This window comes from Corvus cornix, chromosome 24 (assembly GCF_000738735.6).
Source record: "Corvus cornix cornix isolate S_Up_H32 chromosome 24, ASM73873v5, whole genome shotgun sequence".
NCBI lineage: Eukaryota > Metazoa > Chordata > Aves > Passeriformes > Corvidae > Corvus > Corvus cornix.
This window is the reverse complement of record NC_046353.1, coordinates 180,154-201,866: the sequence shown is the minus strand read 5'-3', so window position 1 is coordinate 201,866 and position 21,713 is coordinate 180,154. Positions and strand designations below refer to the sequence as shown.

At 61.9% G+C, this 21,713-nt stretch overlaps 1 protein-coding gene across 1 annotated transcript; it reads left to right on the top strand.

Moving 5' to 3' along the window:
• The first annotated feature begins 1,636 nt into the window (after positions 1 to 1,636).
• Positions 1,637 to 20,699, top strand: PHLDB1 (pleckstrin homology like domain family B member 1). Its single transcript, XM_039564829.1, has 21 exons — positions 1,637 to 1,811; positions 2,095 to 2,401; positions 4,109 to 4,207; positions 4,646 to 4,769; positions 4,844 to 5,014; positions 6,868 to 6,993; positions 8,347 to 9,431; positions 10,179 to 10,435; positions 10,533 to 10,632; positions 10,759 to 10,896; positions 14,140 to 14,295; positions 14,401 to 14,511; positions 14,670 to 14,759; positions 17,813 to 17,929; positions 18,034 to 18,127; positions 18,786 to 19,077; positions 19,183 to 19,273; positions 19,355 to 19,501; positions 19,643 to 19,862; positions 19,939 to 20,024; positions 20,291 to 20,699. The coding sequence occupies exons 1-21, from the start codon at positions 1,738 to 1,740 to the stop codon at positions 20,429 to 20,431; spliced, it is 4,026 nt and encodes a 1,341-aa protein (XP_039420763.1). The 5' UTR covers positions 1,637 to 1,737; the 3' UTR covers positions 20,432 to 20,699.
• Positions 20,700 to 21,713: the final 1,014 nt, after the last annotated feature.

The window sequence follows — 21,713 nt, the reverse complement described above, 5'->3', positions numbered from 1 at the left end:
GTGCGTTTGCTGGTGTGGGAGCTCTGAGAGCAGCTTGGTGTGGTAAGGCAGCCAGAGAAGGTTCTTCTGTCCCCAAATCCTGCTGCAGCTCGTGGGCAGTCACAGGAGAAGACGGTGCTTGGCCCAAGGCCACCCCTGCTGTGTCCAACACCTCTTGGGGAGCCTGGGAACGGTACTGGCCTGGCTGGATCCTGCTCCACGGCTGGACCCTGCTCTATGGCTGGACTTTATTTACTCCAGCTTCCTGCCACGCTCCTGCCACAGCCCCTTCAGCTGCTGTCAGAAAGCCAGAGGAATCTGGCAGTCCCAGAAGGTCCAGCTGCTGTGCTGAAGGGCCACTGTCTCTCCCACTCCTCCAGCTGCCCTGCAAGCCCCCAGCCCTCTCTGAGCACTAGGCAGAGGCTGCAGGGGGCAGGTCCTCTGGCTGAGCACCACAGGCAGTAGCAAGGCAGCACGGCCGGGTACTTTTTCGTAACTCCTTGTACATTTGGGTTTGCTGTGTGCTGCCATATGTTGGTACATGTGGGGCAGCAGGGGCAGGGTGCCGTGCAGGGGGATGGAACCACAGGATTACATGGCAAGGGGTCCTTGCTGGCAGCCAGAAAGAGGGGAGTGATCAATGCCTGATTTGGACAGGTGAGGTTCATCCCACCCCTCTCCCAGCAAACAAAGGGCTGGGTGATGGGTTTGTGCCAGGGATTCGATTCAAGACCCACCAAACCCATCCTGCGTCATGGTCCCCAAGATGTCATTAGCGGGAGGTTGCAGATGCTCCTTGCTGAGCCGAACCTCTGGCCTGCAGGTGAGAAATTGTCTTTTTGATATGAGAGCATTTTGAGGAGCAGCTCTCCATTGTGCAGTCTTGTGAGGGGTCTGGAGCTTGTGTCTGTGCTGTGGTGTCCGGAGGCACGTGCTAATGCTGGGGTCAGTGCTTGAGCTGCAGCAGTGTTTGGGTCTCTGTATGGCTCACCGGCCCTTGGAGCTGGCTCGCCTCTGGGAGTGCTGGGTGCTGTAGGCGGGGCTGCACGCCCTCCCCGACCTGAGCACATGGTGAGCATCCCCCAGTCTGTGGAGACCCTGAGGCGTGATGCCGGCAGGCCCTCGGCCGGAGCGCAGCTGTGCCGCGGTGGTGCGGGAGCACTTTGCGGGGGAGCGATGAAATCAGCGGGTGTGGCCAGGATTCCTCGGCTCCCGCCGGGGCTGTCCGGTGGCTGATTTATGGTGGTGTTATTGCCAGGATCATGGCGTTGTCGCAGCAACAGCAATGCAGCCCCCACCATCCCTCGACTGGGTGGGGTGGGACTGGCTGGGTCTCCCCCCACCCCCGCTCAGTTGTCAGCCCCAGGCCGGGAGGAAGCGGCCAGGAGCAGGCTCCTCACCCGCCTCTGGCTTTGTGCAGGAGACAGGCTCCCCCTTCCCAGCTGCCGGCGGAAGGGCCGGTTGTTTACCAGGGCAGAGGGTGTGGGAAGGGGTGAGCGCACCCTAAGTACATTAGCAGATGGGGAGCAAACAGGCAGCCAAGTTGGCTGGAGGCTGTGATGCTCCACAGCGTGCACCCATTAGCTCGGCCACTCAGGCTTCCTCCTGTGACTCATCCAGCCAGCCATAAGTGGGGATGAGAGACCATGCAAGGGGGTGCCATGCGCCTGCCTCTGACGTGCTGTTGCTTCATCCCAGCCTGGCTGACACTGCATGGCAGGGCCTGCCAGGCTGTGCTCCTTCACAAGCACGGGCTGAATGCCCATGCCCTGGCCGTGTCCTGGCCAGTGGCGCACAGTGCAGCTCTGGGGTCTGCTGGTACCTGATGTGGGGTGAGTCAGGATGTGCCGTGCCGCGGGTGGGTCTTGGTGAGCAACAGCAGACCAGGCAGGAGTGGACCCCCAGAGCACCCCTGCCCAAGTGGGCTTGGGGCAGGCAGGCAGATTGCAGCCTGTGGGCAGTGGGATGCAGGGGCTCCCCGGGAGCACGGTAGGGCAGCATGTCTCTGTGCAGCCTGCACTGCATTAGCAGGGCCCCTGCAGCGGTGGGGCTGGGCGTCCTCCCAGGTGAGGCTTTTGGCTGTACCAGGTGGAGAAAGGGGCTTTTGTCTTCCAGGAGGCCGGGGCTGAGTAGGCAGCCCTGCGCGGGATGCACGAGGACCGTGGGCTGTTTGGTGGTAACTGAGCCCGACCCCTTGGCATTTGCTGCCTTCACCGCTTCCCACGGCGGGAACAAGCGGCGCGTTCTGCAGGCGGCGGCGGGAGAAGAAAGGCCGCCTTGTCCGCCCGAGCAGTGGGGCGCCGGCTGGGGCGGCCGCGCTCCCGCCCCGCATTCCTACAGCAGAGCCGGCTGGAGAGGGGCTGCATCCCCGGCAGGACGGGCTGGGGTGGCGGCAGGCGTTCCCTGTGTGTTGACGAGCCAGGTGAGGGGCTCTGTTGGAGGGCAATGCTGCGGTGGGACTGGGGGCATCGGGAAGCCAAGGGATGCCAGGGTCACCCTCCAGCTCATGGGCAGGCAGGGCTGCCTGTGGAGTGGGGGGTGTTGGGTGGAGAGTTTGGGCAGCAGGAGGGGGGCAGAATCGGAGACAATCCCCCAAGTGGCCGGGATGCGGGTCCCCCATGGTTCTCACTAGGTCTCACCAGTACAGCCGTGCTGGGAAGGGGTTAACACCGGCGCGAGATCCCACTCTGGCCCCGCTCCCTTCCTATGTAGCAGCCTGTCCCCTCCTGGCTTTTCCTCCTTCCTGAACAGTGTGACAGTATGTGGGTGTGAGGGGCAGGGGCTCGGCTGGGCTGCGGGGTCTCCAGATGCTGGGAAGCGCAGCACCCCAGTGCCTGGGGAACATGGGCACCCTGCCGCGGAGGGTCCCGCTCGGCACCAGGACCAGGTGGCAGGTAAGAGAGAGCAGGGATCCTGCCTCGGCAGCCGGTGAGCGCTTGTGAACTACTCTCGGGGTACCTTATCTCTGCGCTCCCCCTGCTCCATCTGAGCTGTCCCCATCCCACGTGGTGTGGCTGTGGTCCCCACGGAGCCCTTGCCGTGGGGCGGCCAGTCCTGGTGTTGCAGGAGACGCCTGGGCTTCATCCCAGTCCTGGATCCCACGCCTGGTGTTTTCCAGCGTTTCATTTTTTCCACAGTGTGTAATAGCCGTTCACTCGCCCCCGCAGCTGAGCCCAGTGCTGGCCGAGCGGGGGGGGTCCCTCCGGGGGCTGGCGGGACAGTGGGCGATGCTGGCGGGAGCCGAGCCGGGGGCTCCTCCTGGCGGCCCCGGGACCGGCGTCCCCTAACGGGGATGGAGTACTTCCTATCTACACTGCCCGGGAAGGGTTAAGCCCCAGTCAGCTAGTCCAGGGCGGAAGGGAGGGACGTGGGGAGCAGCAGACGGCAAATTTAGATCCCCGGAGCATCCGACACGGCGTGAGCGCCGGGTGACGGAAATTGTTCCTCCTCAAGTTGCCTCCCACTCACGCAGAGAATGTGTGGCAGCATGGCTGCTCCATGGGTGGTGGCCCTGCCTGCCGCCCCGCAGGCCTGTGGGCCACATGGGCAGGGATACGGAGCACTCAGCCGGACTTGTGCACCATGAGCTGTTGCTGGGCTGCATGGAAGCAGAGGCGTGTGCCTGGGTGCCAGAGTTGGGCATTGGTGGCATGCACAGGGGTGCCCAGGTGTGCCATGCATGGCAGGCAGGTGTTGCTGGGGACAGGCAGAACCTGTGCTTGTGTGTCTTTTTCCACTGGAAGACATTGGGGTCTGGCTGCCCACAGCTCTTGGCGTTTAAAGCATGTATTTCCAACACCATGTCTCCAAAACTGAGCCCATGTGTCGTTTTCCTTCTGGGACTGTGTCTTGTCCCGATTCCTGGCACATGCATGGGTCTCCCTGGATGGATGGGGATGTGTGCCTAGGTAGGATGCATGCCTCGGCAGGCAGGGATGCTCACTGGCTTCAGACAGCTGCTGGTGTGATGAAGACAGGAGCACAGGATGGTAATCCTCTTGGTGGCAAATGCTAGTTTGGAATGGGTAGGGTTTGTGCTCAGGCTGCTGTCCGGGATATGCAGGGAAAATGCATAAAGGCCATGCCCAGTGTGGTCACTTGTACTGCCGTTCTCTGTTTCTGCTGGCAGCCCGTGTCCAGTACCATCCAACGTCTCCAAGAAGGCACCATGGAGGCATCTGGCAGGACCCCCACCAGCCCAATCCACAGAGTCCAGACTGTCATCCAGGTGAGCATGCAGGATCACAGGACCTCTTCTCTGTGGGAACAGGGGAATCTGGCTGGGAGTCCTCTGCAGCCAGCCCTACCACCGGCACTGGCGCTGCACTCCAGCCTCTCCTCAGTCTCAGCAAATCCTATTACGGGATCGTCAGCAAAGCCCATTGAGCTAAGCGGCTGGCAGCTTGGATCCTCTTAGATGCAGCCCAAGCCCCAGGGATCTCCAGCTCCCGTGGCAGCTCATCTCTGCTTGCCGGGATAGGCAGCACAGGCAGGAGAGCCCTCCTCTCCTGCGTCGTGCTGCTGGACAGTCCTGCTGGCGTGTGGCTGTGCCTGGGCATTGACCCTGGTTATGTGGCCATTTTGGAGCAGCCCAGCCAGGTGGACAGTGCAGGGGAGTGGGCTGCAGCTGCGGGAGCTGTGAGCATCCCTCCCTCTCCTCCTACAGAACAGCCCCCTGGACCTGATCGACACGGGCAAGGGGCTTAAAGTGCAGACAGAGAAGCCGCATTTGGTGAGCCTGGGCAGCGGCCGGCTCAGCACTGCCATCACACTCCTGCCCCTGGAGGAAGGTGAGTGCCAGGGGATCTCGATCTCCACGGGCACGCTGGTGACAGAGACACTGAGACGCCCTCTCTACTGGCAGGGAGGACCACCATTGGCACGGCTGCGACAGACATCGTCCTGCAGGGCCCCGGGCTGGCGCCCCAGCACTGCTACATCGAGAACGTGCGAGGGACACTCACCCTGCATCCCTGTGGCAACGCCTGTGCCATCGACGGTGTGCCACTCCAGCGGCCCATGCACCTCACCCAAGGTAGGAACAGGCTGTGGTTCACCAGAGCCTTTGCCCGTGGAGTTGTGCCGTTGAGTGTGGGGGTGTTTGCGGACCCATCCTGTAACTGCATAGCCCAGCTGGCATACTCCTGGCCTCTGTGCTTTGTGGTGGGAACCTGTCAGGTCCTGGCACAGTTTTGAAAGCTGGCTTTGCTGCGTGTATCAAGTGAGGTGGGAATGGAGAGACCCAGGCGGGCTTTGAAGAACAGCAGAGATGCTGAGCCGACTTTGGGAAGGGAGATGACAGAGGAAAACATCTCGGGTGTCCTCCCGACGGATGGCTGCCGGGACACTGCCGGTCTGCCTGCGTGGCTACAGGGCTTGGACCCGGCCGGCCCCACCATGGCCGCTTTAGGGAGCGTGGACAAAGCCTCAGGCCCTTCCCACGCGATCCCCGCCCCGCCACAGCCCGTGTCTCGCTTCCCGGGGAGGACCCTCGGGCGGGGCGGGTGAGGCCCGGCCTCCGGCCCCTCCCCGGGGGCGGTGCGGCGCTGCCCGGGCGGCGGCGGCGGCGGCGGTGGCGGCGAGGTGAGTGCGGGGCTGCGGGCCACGCGTGTCCGCGCCGGGCGGGAGGTTCGCTCCCGTTCCTCCTTGGGTCACAAAGCCACGGTGCCCCTCGCAGGCGGTGGCGCTGCAGCCCCCCCGCGCTGGCCCCGTCCCTCCCGGGAGGGGGGACCCACCCGCGTGGGCGCTGCTGCGGGCGTCTCCGCGGGGGACAATGGGAGCCACGTGGCCGCCGGAGAAGGCTCCGGGCGCGACGGTCCGCGGAGTCCTGCCAGGTCCCGCTGGTACCACAGTAGGCACTGAGGGCCATGGTAGGCTGCGGGGTGCAGGCAGGGGTCAGCCGAGCTGCTCATCCTCCTGCCCGCGGGGGCAGGCAGGGACACGACAGAGCAGGGACAGCATCTGTGCAAGGCTACAGCGGGATGAACTGCGGGGCTGTCAGGCCGACACTCTGGGTGCAGTTCGTTGGTTGGTTACTCGCTTTGCCGGGCGACCTGTGGCTCCACTGGTGCCGGCACGGGGCAGTGATGCATCTCTCCGGGGCAGCAGTTGCCGGGCTGGGCGGCGGCATTGCCCCCTGGAAGCAGGATTGCCCTCGTTCAGCCGGGGCGAGCAGGACGGCGTTCCACCCTGGCGCTCAGACAGGGGAACCAGGCCCCCGCGACGGCAATGGCAGTTAATCTGTACTGCCTCTCGCTCACCTTGCTGCGAGCTGGGCTGACGAGTGCTCCAAAACACACGTCCCCTCCGGCGAGGGATTTTCAGCAGCGGCTGTTGGTACGGAGCGAGCCTCTCCCCAGGGCCCTGGCAGGCGCTTCAACGTGGGGTGTGTCGGCAGCACCCCGCCCTCTAGCCGCCTGATGCTCCACGCTGCCAGCACATGCCTCCCCAGCACCACGGGCAGCAGGTGAACGGACAGCGGGCGGCCCAGGGCTCTGCTCCCCTTTCTGAGGTGCCTTACCCCTCAGGGCTGCTTGGCAGCCTTGCCCCAAGCGGGCTGCTGCTTTGGGCCAAGAAGAGACGCTTTTCAAGCAGGGACAGGAGCTGTCTTGTCTGCAGCTGGCAGCCACGCAAGCCCTGGAGCGCCGCCAACTCCCCGCGGCCCCTGGCGGGGACCCCAGCTGTGCCTGCGCCTGAGATGCGCTGCCGGCAGCTGCCGGGGAGTGACCTGGATTTCAGCCTCCCCCTAAGCCTCTGCTGACAGCAGGAGCCCGCTCCCCTCCCGAGGGTGCATCTCAGGGCCAGCAATGCCCGACTGCTTCCCTGCGCTCTCCAGCACCACTCTGATGTTGCTGGCTAGTAGCTGAACTCTCTCTCCTCTCTCCCAAGGGTGCACCATCTGCCTGGGCCAGGCCACCTTCCTCCGCTTCAACCACCCTGCTGAGGCCAAGTGGATTAAGAGCATGATCCCAGCGGGGGGCAGAAGCCCAGCAGCTGTCTATGGGCTACCAGCAAGTAGGTGTCCCCCCTTGTCCCAGGTGGGGCAGGGCAGATGCTGAGGTGCTCCCTGACCCATGCCATCAGCCTTCGCAGTGCCCAATGCTCTCACAGCCCTGTCCTGTTGTATTCAGGAGTGAGGCTCACACCTGGCTGCAGGTGTGCCATCCATCAGCTCAGCATGGTATGGCAGCTGCACTGGCATTTGTTAATGATTGATATCACCTCAAAGAGGGTGACTGTGGGGGCACTGAGGTGTGGCTTTCACTTCTGGCGAGCCTGGCCATGGCAGAGCCATCGCCCGTCGGAGCCCCCCCGGCTGCCTGAAAGAGGGTGTTTATGTGCTGGGGCTGTGAAGGCCATTTCCCGAGCTCCTGTCCTTCATCTCATGAGCTTATCTTGCTGTGTCTGCCTGTCCGTGGAGCAATGGGCCAGGTGCCAGTACTGTGCCCAGTTCCCGGGGATGTCCAAATCTCCAGCACTGATGCCTGGGCTGGTAGCCCTTCTCCCTGCCCCAACCAGCACGCCCTGGCACCGGGGAGAGGAGCTTGGCAGCCTTCCCGTGCCACGTGTGTGTTGGGAAGGCAGCATGCCTGCAGCTGGGGGGCGTGAGGAGGGACGCGGGGAGGTGCTGTGCCCGAGGAGCATCATGCAACCATGCAGCATCCCGTGTGGGCCCTGCGTGGTCACTCTCTGCCACACGGGACTGGGTGGGATCACATGGACAGGGCTGCGGCACATCTTTCCAGGCATGAAGGCAGTGCCAGCTGCCATGGGGGAGCTGCTGGGTGCCAGGGGGTGACGCAGCCTGGGTGGCACGCTGTCCTGGCTGGGCTCCGCGCCTGCTGCGATTCGCTCGTTCCCTGAGTGACAGGCACATCGGTGCTACGCAGGGAGGACGGGGCAGCCCAGGCAGGGGCACCCTGGCCAGGGTGCAGGGGGGCTGCAGGCAACGTGGTGGGTCCGGACGCGCTGCAGGTCAGCAGCTTTTGGCTATTGCATCTCTGACGCCTTGCTGGGAAGCCAGAGAGTGCAGGGGGCAAGTGGTGGGTGCGGGCAGCTGCTTTCCAGGGAGTGGAGCTGGGGTCTGTGATGCAGGGATGGCGGCTGGGCCATACTCTCAGGTTTCTGTCTCCTGGGTGATGGGGCTAGCAGGATTCCGGCCTCCTCCCTGGCCCGGCAGCCCGAGTGGGAACGGGTGGCAGCGGGGTGCAGGCAGCTCGGGGTGCAGTGAAGAGAGGCTGCAATCCAGCTCTGACTCTACAAGGCTGCGTGGAAGAATGATGGCAGGCTGCCCTGTAGGACCCAGCCCAGGCAGGGGCTGCGGTGCAGTCACGCCACACTGATGCCTGCTCCTGTGTTTCCCTGCAGAATCCGAGGCCCAGGTGAATGGTGGCCACCAGCTGTCAGAACGTGGGTGTCACAGCCACAGCTCCCTTGTCAGCTCCATCGAGAAGGATCTGCAGGACATCATGGACTCGCTGGTGCTGGAGGAGTCGGCATCCCCTGGCATCCAGAAGCCACCTGCCTGCAGCCGATCCCCCCTCTCCCCTGTGGTGAATGGGGGTGGGCGCTGCCTCCTGTCCCCTCCACCCAGCCCTGGGGCCGCCTCAGGGGGCTCCAGCTATGAGAACTTCTCTCCCCTCTCCTCTCCGGCCAGCAGCGGCAGCTACACCAGCCCCTCACTCAGCAGCCAAGAGCAGGGCCCAGCCGTGCCCCCCCTTGTCCCACTTCGCTCCTCCAGTTACAACCACACTGTGCAGCCACCCACTCTGCCTGGTGGGGGTTCCAGTGAGCCTTGGCCAGCTGAGAGGCTCGGGGACCACCGTGGGGGCAGCCCTTGGCTAACACCCAGGGTGGCGCCACGGCCACGGGTGGCCCTGCAGGAGCGGCCCCCCAGTCCCTTCCGGGAGCCACGGGACTCTCTGGCACCCAGCCGGCAGCCCACCAGCAGGGCAGTCCCAGAGGCCCGGTTGCAGCCACCCGAGAGCCCACGGGTGGCCCGGAGGAACATTGAGAGCATGCGGGAGCTGCCTCCCCTGAGCCCCTCCTTGTCACGCCGGGCTGCCAGCCCTCGGGCAGCCCCTGACACCCCCTCCCCACAGCCCCGGCTGGGCAGGGAAGTGCCTGGCAGTCCTCGTGCCAGGCTCAAGGGCCCAGAGGAGTCAAAAGGTGCTGGGGGCCCCTCACCCCCACTGCTGGCAGAGAACCCCGCACGCCGTCCCAGTTTCAGTAGTTGCCTGAGCCCAACATATGGGCTGGGCTCCCCAGCTGTGCCCTCGCCCCAGCAGAGCCCCCGCACCCCCAGGAAGCCTTTGGGGAACCCACGGCTGCCAGCAGGATCACGGGAGCGCAAGAATAGCATCACTGAGATCAGTGACAATGAGGACGAACTGCTGGAGTACCATCGGCGGCAGCGGCAGGAGCGGGTTCGGGAGCAGGAGATGGAGCGCCTGGTGAGCCTTGGGGCTGGGAGGGGACACATTTGAGTGTGGGACACCCCCGTTGCAAATACCTTTTGTCATTTGCTGCTTTAAAACCCGGCCTTTCCCTTTTGGGGATTTGCCACAGCTGCCAGGCTGCTGGCTTATCCAGGGGTATTATGGCCAGGAGCAGCCATCGGTGCTCAGCAGCTCTCCAGGAATACAAAGCCCCCAAGTTACAGCAGCCTGTGGAAGCTGCCTGGGGCCAGCATGGCCCCAGGGCTGCTGGCTAAAACGGTGGTGGCCCGCCCTGCCTTTGCAAAACTCCCCATATCTTGTCCATCCCTGCCAGGGCCCATCTGCTGGTGGTGGTGCCATGGCTCTGTGGACATTGTGGACATCGGTTTAGGGCTGATGGAGTTTTTATGGAGATGGCATCTGCCTGGGTGAGGTTTGCGGTGTCTCTGCCAGTCCTGCAGGCCGAGCCACCAGGGCCCTGTTTGCTCAGCTCTGACTCACGCCTGGTGCAGGCAGCATGAGTCACCGCCTGGAAATAGCGGGCAGCCACTGCTGCCTGTAATTAGTCTGTCTCAAGATCCCAGCACATCGAGTGCCTGGTTCTGGTGTGGGGTCGAGCTGGCTGCATTGCGCTTTGTAATGTTGGCTGCCCATCCCAGCGTGCGGGCCCGTATTCTGGTGGCCACCGTTGTCACGGGGTTCCGTCTGCTCCTGCCACAGCATGTGCTGGATGGGTGCCTTGCTGACCATTCTTCCCCACAGGAGCGGCAGCGCCTGGAGACCATCCTGAACCTCTGTGCTGAGTACACCAAGACAGATGGCACTGAGCCAGGTGACGTGCACAGGCTCCTGGCTGGTGACACAGATGCTGGCCGGTGGGTGCCCAGGGGTGCCATGGCTCTGGGCCATGCTGTCGAAGAGCTGCAGCAGAGGGAGATCCTGGAGAGGTCGGATGAGGAGAACCTGAAGGAGGAGTGCAGCAGCACTGAGAGTACCCACCACGAGGTGAGGGGACAGCTGTGCCATTCTGCACCATGCCGTGCTGTGCTGTGCCATGCCAATTGGCCCTCTCCACAGCACGAGAAGCTGACGGGCCCCCGGGCCAAGGAGGCGCAGCGGCTTGGAGGAGGAGCGCGCCAGCGTCCTCGGACGCCTGGACCAGCTGAAGGGCCGTGTCAAGGAGCTGGAGCAGCAGCTGCAGGAGACGTCACGAGAGGTTAGGGGTCAGGGGACACTGCTGGGTCCCTTGCTGCTTGCTGCCCTCACCAGTCAGCACTGAATCCTAAGGGTATGAGCTAGATCCAGCTGGAGCAGCCATCCTGATATTGCTTTGCCTGTCCAGGCAGAGATGGAGCGGGCACTGCTGCAGGGTGAGCGGGAATCAGAGGTGTTGCGGCTGCGGCAGGAGCAGGAAGCAGTGCAGCAGCTGCAGGAGAAGCTCTCCAGCCTGGACGCCAGCATCCGCAAGGAGCGGGACAAGGTGAGCCCAGTCACAGGTTCCTGTTGTCACCAGCTGTACCATACCCTCCCTGGCACTCACAGCCAGTGCTGCAGCATTCCCATGCGGACATGTTCTCCAGACCCTGGGCTCCACAGAGGCTTTTGGGAGCAGCCCCTGTGGTGTGCGTTGTGGGAGGATCTGTCTGTCTGCCTGGGGTTGGTCAAACAGCCCTGCTGGAGGAGAGCAGGGCCAATGCTCAGGAAGCATTTTGGCTGCTGCCTGTTGCTCTGGCAGCAAGACTGGTGTGAGGCTTTCCGGATGGCTGCTGCCTGTGGTGGGCAGTGCCAAAGCAGAGGCCTTGGCACTCCCCATTACCTGCCCTTGCTAGGGAACTGTGTCTTGCAGCAAGTCACCTCACTCTGCTGCACCTTCGTGTGTGATGGCAGCTGTTGCTGTAGCGTTCAGCTTGATGGAGGTGGCTGGGAAACCACTGTTTAACTTGGTGGCTTTAGGAGGGGGTCCTGGTCCCCTTTCCCATGATGTTGTCTGTGGTGCAGTTACTGCTTGAAGGCACCCATGATGCTGCGTGTGTGGCACATTTATCCCAGCTGCTGGTTGCTGGTTATCCCACAGCCTTGCAGGCAATGTGGCATGGCCTTGGACAAGCTGCTCTGTGGCAGAAGAGATGCTGGGATTCGGTTGCCTGCTGCCTGAAGTCATTGTCCCTCTGCAGCCTATGCCGGGGTCCCACCAGCAGCTCTGTGCCACCATGATGTGGCACCAGCGTCCCTCGGGGTCTGGCCAGCCCCATGGCTGTGGGTGCCGGGGCTGTTGGGGTGCCTGTGGCCAGGCAGAGCAGCCATTGGTGCCTGCCAGCAGTGCTCCTGCAGCATTTGGCTGTTTTGTTCTGGTTTTGGTCTTCCAGCCCTTTGTAGGCATCTTCTGTAGCCAGGGACAGCCTAATGTAGAGCCAGGGAAAGCCCTCTCCCAACCTCTCTGCTGACCTAACCGCCCACTTTCCTAACCCACCTGCACTACTCGCACTAACAGTGCCTGCTCTGAACTCTGCCATCACCTCTGATAACTCTGCATGTTCAGGAGCCCCCAGGCAATCCACAGCTCCTCTCCTCGGGCACCTGCCTGTGCCAGCCTTGCCTCCCTGCCAGCATGTCCCCTCATAGCCCTTTTCATGATGTCCCATCTGTGTGGAGCACAGGATTCCTTGCAGCAAGCATTTCTCAATGCCAAGCCCCTGTATGGTACTGCCAGACCTGCAGGAGGTGGTTCCCCTATGCCTGTCCAGTGTTGCTGGCCCCATTTTACTGCTCCTGTGGCCAGGCCCCTCATCCCAGGCCCAGGAGCAAGTGTCTACTCTGCTGCTGACTCAGCATAGCCTGAGTAGATCTTGCTGGACCACAGCCTCCTGTTTCCACTGCTGCCCCCTGGGCAACCCTCTCCTTCTGACGGATGAGGGTGGTCCATGCCCTCAGGCTGCACTCAGGGCCAGTTCATTCCGTTCCTAACTGGCAGTATCCTGAGTAGCAGTTAACAAAGCCAGCTAGTGGTTATTCAGAGGGTGCATGTGATGCAGCTGTGTGCAGGATTGGGATGACATTAACCATGCTGTCAGCATTGATCTTTCTGCTGCCTGCAAGTTTGTTTTTGGAAACACAAAGCTGAGGTCAAGGTTTGGCTGTAACCGCTCTAACACTGCCTGGCCCCAGCTCCTGTGTCTCTTGATCTCTCGATCCCCCTGTAGCTGCCATGATGCTCCTTCTCCTGAGCCCCCTCTGTCTCCAGCTGAGCTCCTCTCTAACTCACAGCTTCTGCATGGCGCCCATTTGAGATGTGTGTTTTCTCTCTTCTTTCTTTTTTTTTTCCTTTTTCTTTTTCTTTTTTTTTTGTTTTGTCTTGTTCTCCCCTGATTCAGGAAAGGGCAAAGGTTGATGCTGAAAGGAAGGAGCTAGAGCAACTCCGGGCGCTTTACCATGAGTCGAAGAGCCACCTTGATAAGTGCCCCGAGTCAATGCGGGAGCAATTGCGGGAGCAGATGCGAAGGGTCAGTGTCTTCCCCCACCCCTCCCGGACCATGGCCCACCTCCCTCCGCTCCAGCTTAGGCCAGCTCTTCCCTGCCAGCCGGGGCCGCACTGGGAGCGTCGCACCCGGGCTGGAGGCGGCTGGCACCGGGCACCATCGTCCTGGTAAGCTTGCCGCTCGCCCGGGCCCGGGGCGCGGGACCGGCTCGGCAGAGCTCCTCGGGACCGGCTCGGCAGAGCTCCTCGGGACCGGGCAGGGCACGAGCATGGACCCTGCCCTGCAAAGGCTGGGGAGTCTTGGGGGCTGCTGCATCCTCATCTGCCTGCCTCCAGCTCTTTCCTGAGAACGTTTATTTACACAGTGATGTTGATCTATGTTACTACTAGTCCTCAGCACTTTTTCCTATTATCCGGTGTTTTCTGGAAGTGGTTGACTTTCCCCAGCCCATGGCTGGTGCCTCCCCAAATAAACCCACATTGCCACAGCCTGCTCCAGCCAGGCACCCACATGCTGGAGGAGGCTCTGGTGTATAGTGGGCAGGGGGGCAATGGAGCAGTGTCTGTGTGTGGGAGCCCTCAGGAGCCACCACATCAGCACTGTGCCACAAGAGCACTGGCTGCCCGGCTCACAGAGCAGGATGAAACACATCTCCATGGGGTGCATGGTGCAGTGGCGGCCAGGGTGGCACCAGCAGGCCCGGAGCTGAGGGCTGCCATGTGCTGTCGGTGCCTGAAGGCTGGAAGGGCACACAGGAGTTTGTCCAGCATGGTGCTCGTCTGTGGGGGCTTTGCCACCTGTAGGCTTGGTGGCACAGTGTTGCATGTTGGTGGTTATGCTGGCACATGGTGTTTTGCTATCTGTCAGGGCACAGCTTTAGCCCATATGTGGTTCAGCAGGGGCAGCTGGTCTCCAGGGGCTGGCAAAGCCCCTGGCTGTGGCAAACTCATCTCATAGGGGTGACTGCTCTGTTCTGGCCAATTCTGGGTGCCTCCATTGCCTTCTTCTGACAGCAGACACTCCTGTCAGTATCTCTCATGTTTCTGGTGCCCAGCAGAAGGCAAAACTGCCTGCCTGCCCACACCAGGCACAGGGGACAGGCTTGGCCACCAGCTCTTGTTCCTGGCCAGCACCAGTAGGATGTGGAGACATGGCAGGAGGTTTTGCTGGGGGAGACCTGCCTGCAGGATGCAGAGGTGCCCATCCAGTGGGACTGATCCACTCATGGTGCTCTTGTGTGTTCAAAGGAGGCAGAGGCACTGGAGACGGAGGCCAAGCTGTTTGAGGATCTGGAGTTCCAGCAGCTGGAGCGGGAGAGCCACCTCGAAGAGGAGCACGAGGCACGAGGCCAGCAGCTCCTGCAGAGCCGGGCTGAGTGCCACCGTAGCATTGCCCGCAGGAAGGTAAGGGTGGAGGGGCAGTAGGTCCAGTGTGGCTGGGTCTGGCATGGCCAGGCAGCATCCCATGGCTCATCAACAGCCACCTCATCTCTACTGCCTGCTCCTCAGGAGAGAGTGGCTGCCCTGGATGCCCAGGCTGCCCAGATTCGGCTTCAGAGTGCCCAGGAGGCCGAGCGCCTGGCCAGGGAGCGGAGCAGCATCCTGCAGCTCCTGCAGAAGGTAATGCCATGATTGTGTGCTCCTGAGGGTGCTCGAGGCAGGGGACAAGATCATTCCAGCTCTTTCCAGGTTGCTGGCAGGCAGGGTGAGCTTGGGGGTGACCGGCCATGGGGCGCCAGTAACCATCAGCTGCCTCTGATCTGTCACCCCATGCACAGGAGAAGGAGAAGCTCGTGTCTCTGGAGAGGCGGTATCAGCTCGTCACAGGTGGCAGGAGCTTCCCCAGAATGTCCTCGGCTCTCCGAGAGGTAAGTGGGTCGAGGGGGCTATGGTGCGTAGAGCTGCTTTCCTAAGCTGCTGTCGCGAGTGAGGACGAGCCTTGTGCACCACTAGCTTTGCTCTGCAGCAGTTTCTATGTTCCCAAGTACCTTCTGACCAGAGCCAGGTGCTTCCAGCTGCTCAAAGTCTCTCTGTGGGCTCCAGAGGTTGGGAGGGAGGGAAGGAAATGCAACAGAGCAGCACATAGGACAGCACTGCCTGGGCTCCCATCCTTGCTGGAGAGCAAGCATGGGGGTGTCTTGGTGCTGGTACAGGGGACTTCTAGGTGGAAGTGAGTTGCCCGTTACCCTGCTTGTGGCTCTGAATGGGGAGCCAGAACCATGATGCCCTCAGGGGCTGTGGTGCTGCCTGACCTGCTGCTGGGAAGAGGCACAGGATGGCAGACTCCCCTCATGCCTGACTGAAGTGGGACTCCTGCTGCTGCTGCCACCTTGCTGTCTGTGCCCACCTTGCCTACGTGATCTTTCTCCTTCAACAGGAGACCCTCCACACCTCAGAAACTTATGAGCTGTTGGAGGGAACTAAGCCCCTGAGCCCCCTGCCAACAGCAGCTGCCTCCTTAGCTTCTCCTGCCACCTACTCCTACCCCAAGGCACAAGAGGTAACTAACTAGAGGGACTAGCTGCATGTGCTTGCTCGCTTACCCCTCCTTGGCTGAGACCCCTTTTGTGTACTGATGTCACTCCCAGGCAGCAGGACAGCCCCACAGCAGCATGGCTGGGGCACTTATCATATAGCTCTCTGGCTGTGCTCATTAACACTCAATCCTCGATTCCAGGTGCTCTCCTGAGCCCACAGGGGATCCCAGTTCCTGCTGCTGCTGCCCTCTGTTTTAATCCCGGTGCAGCGCTGTGGGGCACAGGCATCCCTGTGCTTCCCCCTAGCCCACTGCTGGCCATCTGGCTGGGCACCTCCTGACAGCATCCTGTAGGGTCCTGCTAGCCTGGCTTTCCCAAAATAAGAGCAAGTCCCCAGCTTTAGCATGTTTGGTTCAGAAAGGACAAGGAAGTGGATTTTAAGCTGGTAGCACAGCTTGAGGTGCCTCATCCAGTGCTGCTGCTCTAGGGAGGACTTGTGGCCAGTGACCGTACAAGACCCTGAGGCATCCCTGTCCCTTGTAGGCACTCAGCAAAGCTGTGCTGAGGGCTAGGGCAAGATGGGTGCCAGCACACCCAGCCCAGCTCGAGCACCATGCTTCCCGCACGGTGCTGCACACTGGGGACACCATGGGCAGCAGGGCAGGGTTGGGGAGACAGTGCTGGGGCATGAAGGCACAGGGAGGTTTGTTCCCACTATGCAGTCAGTGCCATGATGCCAGCACACGGGTCTAACTCTTCTCCTTCTCCCTTGCCGTGGATTTCTAGGAGTACATGAGGCTGTCTGACGTTTTCAGGTTCTGCAGTAATGCACATGGCCCCAGCCTGGACACTAAAGCTTCTGCTGCTGCCCCCGCTGCCACTCAGCGCTCTTTCTTGCTTGCTGTACCTCCCACAGCCGATGAGGTACCTGCCCCAGAGCATGCTCAAGTTTGCTCCCTCGGGTTGCCCGCTGCATCCCAGGCAGTGAGGAAGCTGCGGACGCGCGGCCTCCCTGTGTGCCTTGGTGCTTGGAACCCACATCTCTCTGGGGTCAGGACACTTGTCTGGCTGCAGCTGAGTGGGGAGCAAAGGCTCAAGCTGCCCAGTCTCCTTGCTGGGGTGCACTTCTTGCCTGCTCTGGATGTAATGGCAGAGTTCGGGAGCAGAGTGGGTGCCCAGCAGTGGGAGGGCAGCCTTTTTGTCTGTTGGATGCAGTCCTGGCTGCTTGTCCCAAGCAAGGAGGATGCAGAGTAGGCAGGGACCTGACCCAGTGCCCAGCACCAGGGTGGCTGCAGCACCAACTGCTTTTCCTCCCAGGACAATGAACCCTCCTTTGGGGGTTGGAGCTGCCTGCTCATTCCTCTGTGCCTGCTTGCCCTTGCTCTTCTTCTGGTTTAATCTGCTTCTCTCTGCTCAGTATGTGACCATTGAGCAACTCTCGGGTATCCTGGGCAGCCTCCACACCCCTGCTGCTTCCCTGCTGGGCTGTACCCCTCCGGCTCCTTCATCCTCAGGCAGTGCTCCTCCTCTTCCATCTCTCCCTTCTCCCTTCGTCTCTGCAGAGGTTGGTGCCCTGTTTCCCCCCTTTGGCCCCTTGCACTCTCCCTGGGAGGTGATGGAGATGCACGGGAAGGGCTGAGCTGCAGATGGAGCTGAGCAGCAGCTTGGGCTCTTGACAGTCCGCACACCCGTGGCTGTCCTGCCTGGTGCTCCACTGCCCCCAGGGCAGGGGGTCTCTGTGCTTGATCAGTTCTCATGTCCTCGTGAACAGCAAATGGCTCCTACAGCTGCTGGGACTTAGCCAGGGAGTGCGCAGGATACCCAGGGGTCTGCACGTTAAGTTCTGGGGGAATGGTGCAGGCACAGCCAGGGATGCTCCAGCCTCTTCTCTGTGCATCTGTCCCTCTTTCTGCATTTGTCCTTCATCCTTTCTCATGCAGCCTCTCTCTCCAGATGGAGCAGCAGCTGTTGGGAGGCCCTGTGTGTCTCCCGGCTCTTGATTTAGAGAAGTGGTACCAGGAGGTTATGGCTGGCTTTGAGACCTCCTCTTCCTCTGTCTCTCCTTCTTCTTCCCCTCCTCCACTTCCAGCTAAAGCTCACTCCTCTCACAAGGCTCTCCAGGTAATCCTGACTACCTGCTGCCGAGGTTCAGGCTTTGGGGCCGCTGGTTGTGGCAAAAGTGGGACAGTGTGGGAATATTCCTGTGGACCCTGTACCCTGAGTGCTGCTGGGGCCCTGTCTGCCACAGCAGACAAAGGCAGAGCAGACCTGTGGCCTAGGGCAGGCAATCTCTGCTTTCTCTTGCCTGCATCCCTGCCAGGATGGCACCAACACAGAGCAGGATCTGGGGAGGGTGAGCAGGGCTCAGCCCTGCTGACAGACGAGCCATCTGTCCAGGGTGCAGTTCCCCCACGTATCTCTCACGTCTGCGTCTCTGTGCTCAGGTCTACCGCGCAAAAACAGAGGGTGGTGCTGGTGTCCTCACCCCTCGGATGAAGAGTGGGACCCCCTCGTCCTCACAGCTCAACCTCTCCATGCTGGAGTGTAGCCCCTCACCCAAGGTATGGCTGCCAGGGGGACCGAGGCACCCTGGCCATGGCTCACACATGCCTGGTGCCAGCCCCCATCCCCATCCTTGCGGCTGACCAACTGCTGTCCTGCCCAGGGCCCCCCAAGCCCGGCGGGCAGCCTGTCCCGCAACCTGGTGGCCACGCTGCAGGACATCGAGACCAAGCGCCAGCTGGCCCTGCAGCAGAAGGGTGAGCTCTGGCTCTGCGTCCTGGCTGTATGGGGTGGTGGGACTTCGGGAGACACTATCCCCGCTGCCACTTGGGCAGTGGAGAAGGGAGCCTGGCTGAGGGTGGCAGCAGCAGCAGTGCTCTGGCAGGATGCAGTGCCTCTCTCATGGTCTCTTGCTTTTCCCCCCTCTCTTTCCTCCTGACCCCTCCACCTGACGGCCTGTCTCCAGCTGAGCTGCTCCCAGCAGAGCCCTTGCAGCCAGGCGATCCACCAGGTAGAGATGTGGGGTGACTTGGACTGCCTAAGGCAGCCCAGAGGCAGCAGCATGGCTGTTTGCTGGCACCTTCTGCCATATATAAGAGGGGCATGACCGGTCCAGGACCCCAGGTGCTTATTGACATCTGCTTAGGGACAGCCCTGTGCATCCCTAACCCGCTAATGCTTTGCTCAGCCTGTTCCTACCAGCCTGGCGCATGTGCCCCCCTGCTCCTGCCCAGACAGATTGCTGTGCCTGCCAGAGAGCTGTGACAGCAGCTCCCACCTCTGCCCCTACCATGCCTTCGTGGCTCCAGCAGTGCCTATAGTGTCTTCTGCCTGTGCCACCCCGCCTCGTCCACCATCGATGCAGCTCTGAATGTGGCACATTTAACTTGATGTTGTCACCTTTCCATGGCACAGGTCAGCAGGTGATTGAGGAGCAGAAACGGAGGCTTGCAGAGCTGAAGCAGAAAGCAGCTGCTGAGGCACAGTCCCAGTGGGAAGCCCTGCATGGGCAGCCCCCCTTCCCCACTGCCTTCCCCCGGCTCGTGCACCACTCCATCCTCCACCACCACCGGCCCCATGGTGCCGGGCCCCGGGCTGAGGAGCTGGACCACGCATACGACACACTCAGCCTGGAGAGCTCAGACAGCATGGAGACCAGCATCTCCCTCGGCAACAACTCTGCATGCTCCCCTGACACCATCTCCAGGTAACCCTGGGGCCAGCTCGTCTGGCCAGAGGACAGCCTGCTCTGCTGATGTGCTGCTGGCTCAAGGTCCTTCCTGCTGGGGCAGCAGCTGTGGCTGTCTTGCAGTGCCAGCGGGATGGAGACAGGGAAGATTGAGGAGATGGAGAAGATGCTGAAGGAGGCACACGAGGAGAAGTCGCGGTTGATGGAATCCCGGGTGAGTGGGAGCACCAGCACCACGGCTGGACGGCAAGCAGGTCCCCAGTCCTTGGGGCTGAACGCCTGTGTGTGCTGGCAGGAGAGGGAAATGGAGCTGCGGCAACAGGCGCTGGAGGATGAGCGCTGGCGCCGGGAGCAGCTCGAACGCCGACTGCAGGACGAGACTGTGCGCCGGCAGAAGCTGGTGGAGAAGGAGGTCAAACTGCGGGAGAAGCACTTCTCACAGGTGTGAGGCAGGCTGCCATCCCCCTCTCCCAGCCTGGACAGTGAGGCACACGCAGCTTGCTACTGATGTCCCAGCTCGCAGGGGGGGGACGTGGGTCTTGTCACCATTGGTGGGCTTTGCAGGGCTCTGTTGCTTTTCCAGGCTCGTCCCCTGACACGGTACCTCCCCATCCGCAAGGAGGATTTCAACCTGCGGCTGCACATCGAGTCGTCAGGCCACAACATTGACACCTGCTACCACGTAATCCTGACAGAGAAGATGTGCAAGGGCTACCTGGTCAAAATGGGCGGGAAGATCAAATCTTGGAAGAAGCGTTGGTTTGTCTTTGACCGCATGAAGCGCACCCTCTCATACTACGTGGGTGAGTCCCTATGCTGCCTCACATCCCCTCCCCACGCCGTCGCCCACAGTCGACAATGGTTCCCTCTCTTGGGCAGATAAACATGAGACGAAGCTGAAGGGTGTTATCTACTTTCAAGCCATTGAAGAGGTTTACTATGACCACCTCCGCAGTGCTGCAAAGGTGAGAGCCGGGCACTGCCCCTGCTCCCGTGTCCACTGGGACCCGCCATGGGCATCCCCATTCTCCTGCGTTGTCCTCTGTCACGCAGGTAGGAGGTAGTACGGCAGTGCATGCCAGGGATGCTCCTGCAGTGCTCCATGGCCCCTAATGGTGCCAGCTTTCCTTCCTGCCAAGGGCAGGACCCCACTGCTGGGTTTTGTGGGGGGACAAGGAAGGGATTGCTGCTGCTCAGAGGGGGCCAGTGCTGATTCCATCCTCCCCTCCAGAGCCCCAACCCTGCGCTCACTTTCTGTGTCAAGACCCACGACCGACTCTACTACATGGTGGCACCCTCAGCCGAGGCCATGCGCATCTGGATGGATGTCATTGTCACTGGGGCAGAGGGCTATACCCAGTTCATGAACTGAGGAGGGATGCTGCGCACCCCAGATCCACCAGCTGGACGGACTTCTGAGCATCCCAAGCAGCAAGGAGCTCCTGAGGGGACCATGGTCCCTGCTGTGCCTCACGCCACAGGCTGTGCACACCACGTTTGTGGACCTGCATTGGGCCCAGCTGGGCGGTACTGAATGTTGCCTGTTCGGGCAAGGGAATAAGTTTTTTTATGTTGACTTTTTAAAAACAAACTTTATTGGAACAATATCAAAGTGCTGAAATGTAAAAAGCTGCCAAAGACCTGCTGGGGCCTGAGCTTTCTGCCTTGGGGAGGTGCTAGTTTTGAGGCTGATGCTGATAGTTACTGCCATAGTGTTCCAGGGAAGGAAACGGTGAGGTCATGCTGTGCTTCCAGCTGGCCCCATGTGGCTAGGACCCCCTACTGTGGTAGACTCAGACCCCTCTTCGTAAACCCTTTGCAACTTCGGATCGTTGTCCCCCCCGTGCCGGGGCCAGATGGGGATTGCGGTGTGGACTGCCCAGTCACAAAGCATTTCGTGACCTGGGCTGTCCCTTCTGTGTGGCCTCTGAACTGGCAGCACCTTCCAGACAGACCAGAGTCTGCCCCTGGGCTGGGGGGATGGACGGGGGGGCACTGGGCAGGGGCTGTGGCCCCTCGGAGCTCACTGGATGTGAGCTGGTGGGCACGGCATCGTGCCTACGAGATTGTGGGGGCCGCAGGAAGGTGCAGGAGATACCAGCAGGAAGCGACCGGAACAGCGGGATGGAGATGCGCCCATGGAAGGGGCCGAGCCCGAAAAAGGGCCAGGCTGAGTCCACGCGAGCCGTGCCGAGCCTGAACCCAATCCGAGCAGTGCCGAACCCGAGTCAAGCCAAAATCGGGGCCGAGCAAAGGTGGGACCAGGGCGGGGTCTGGGGGCACGGTCGGTAGGGGGCACGGTCTGTAGGGGGCACGGTCTGTAGGGGGCACGGTCTATAGGGGGCACGGTCTGTAGGGGGCACGGTCTATAAGGGGCACGGTCTATAAGGGGCACGGTCTATAAGGGGCACGGTCTATAAGGGGCGTGGCCGGCAGGGGGCGTGGCCGGCAGGGGCGTGGCCGGCAGGGGGCGTGGCCGCGAGGCGGCCCCCCGGCCGGCAGAGGCGCGCACGCGCTGTGCCGCCGGAATCGCGCGCGGGTTCGGTTGCCGTGCCGCGCGCAAGCGCACGCGCGATGCCAGCACGCGCGCCGCTCGGGCCGGCCCCGCCCCCGGTACTCTCGGCCAATGGGGCCGCGGCTCTCGGCCGTGACCG

Bases quoted from the DNA above. Each gene is read 5' to 3' on its own strand.
- PHLDB1 (XM_039564829.1), top strand. From the start codon at position 1,738: ATGCCCATGCCCTGGCCGTGTCCTGGCCAGTGGCGCACAGTGCAGCTC. The intron at 10,897-14,139 runs GTGAGCCCAGTC...GTGTGTTCAAAG, and splicing joins TCCGCAAGGAGCGGGACAAG to GAGGCAGAGGCACTGGAGAC. The intron at 19,274-19,354 runs GTGAGTGGGAGC...GTGTGCTGGCAG, and splicing joins CGCGGTTGATGGAATCCCGG to GAGAGGGAAATGGAGCTGCG.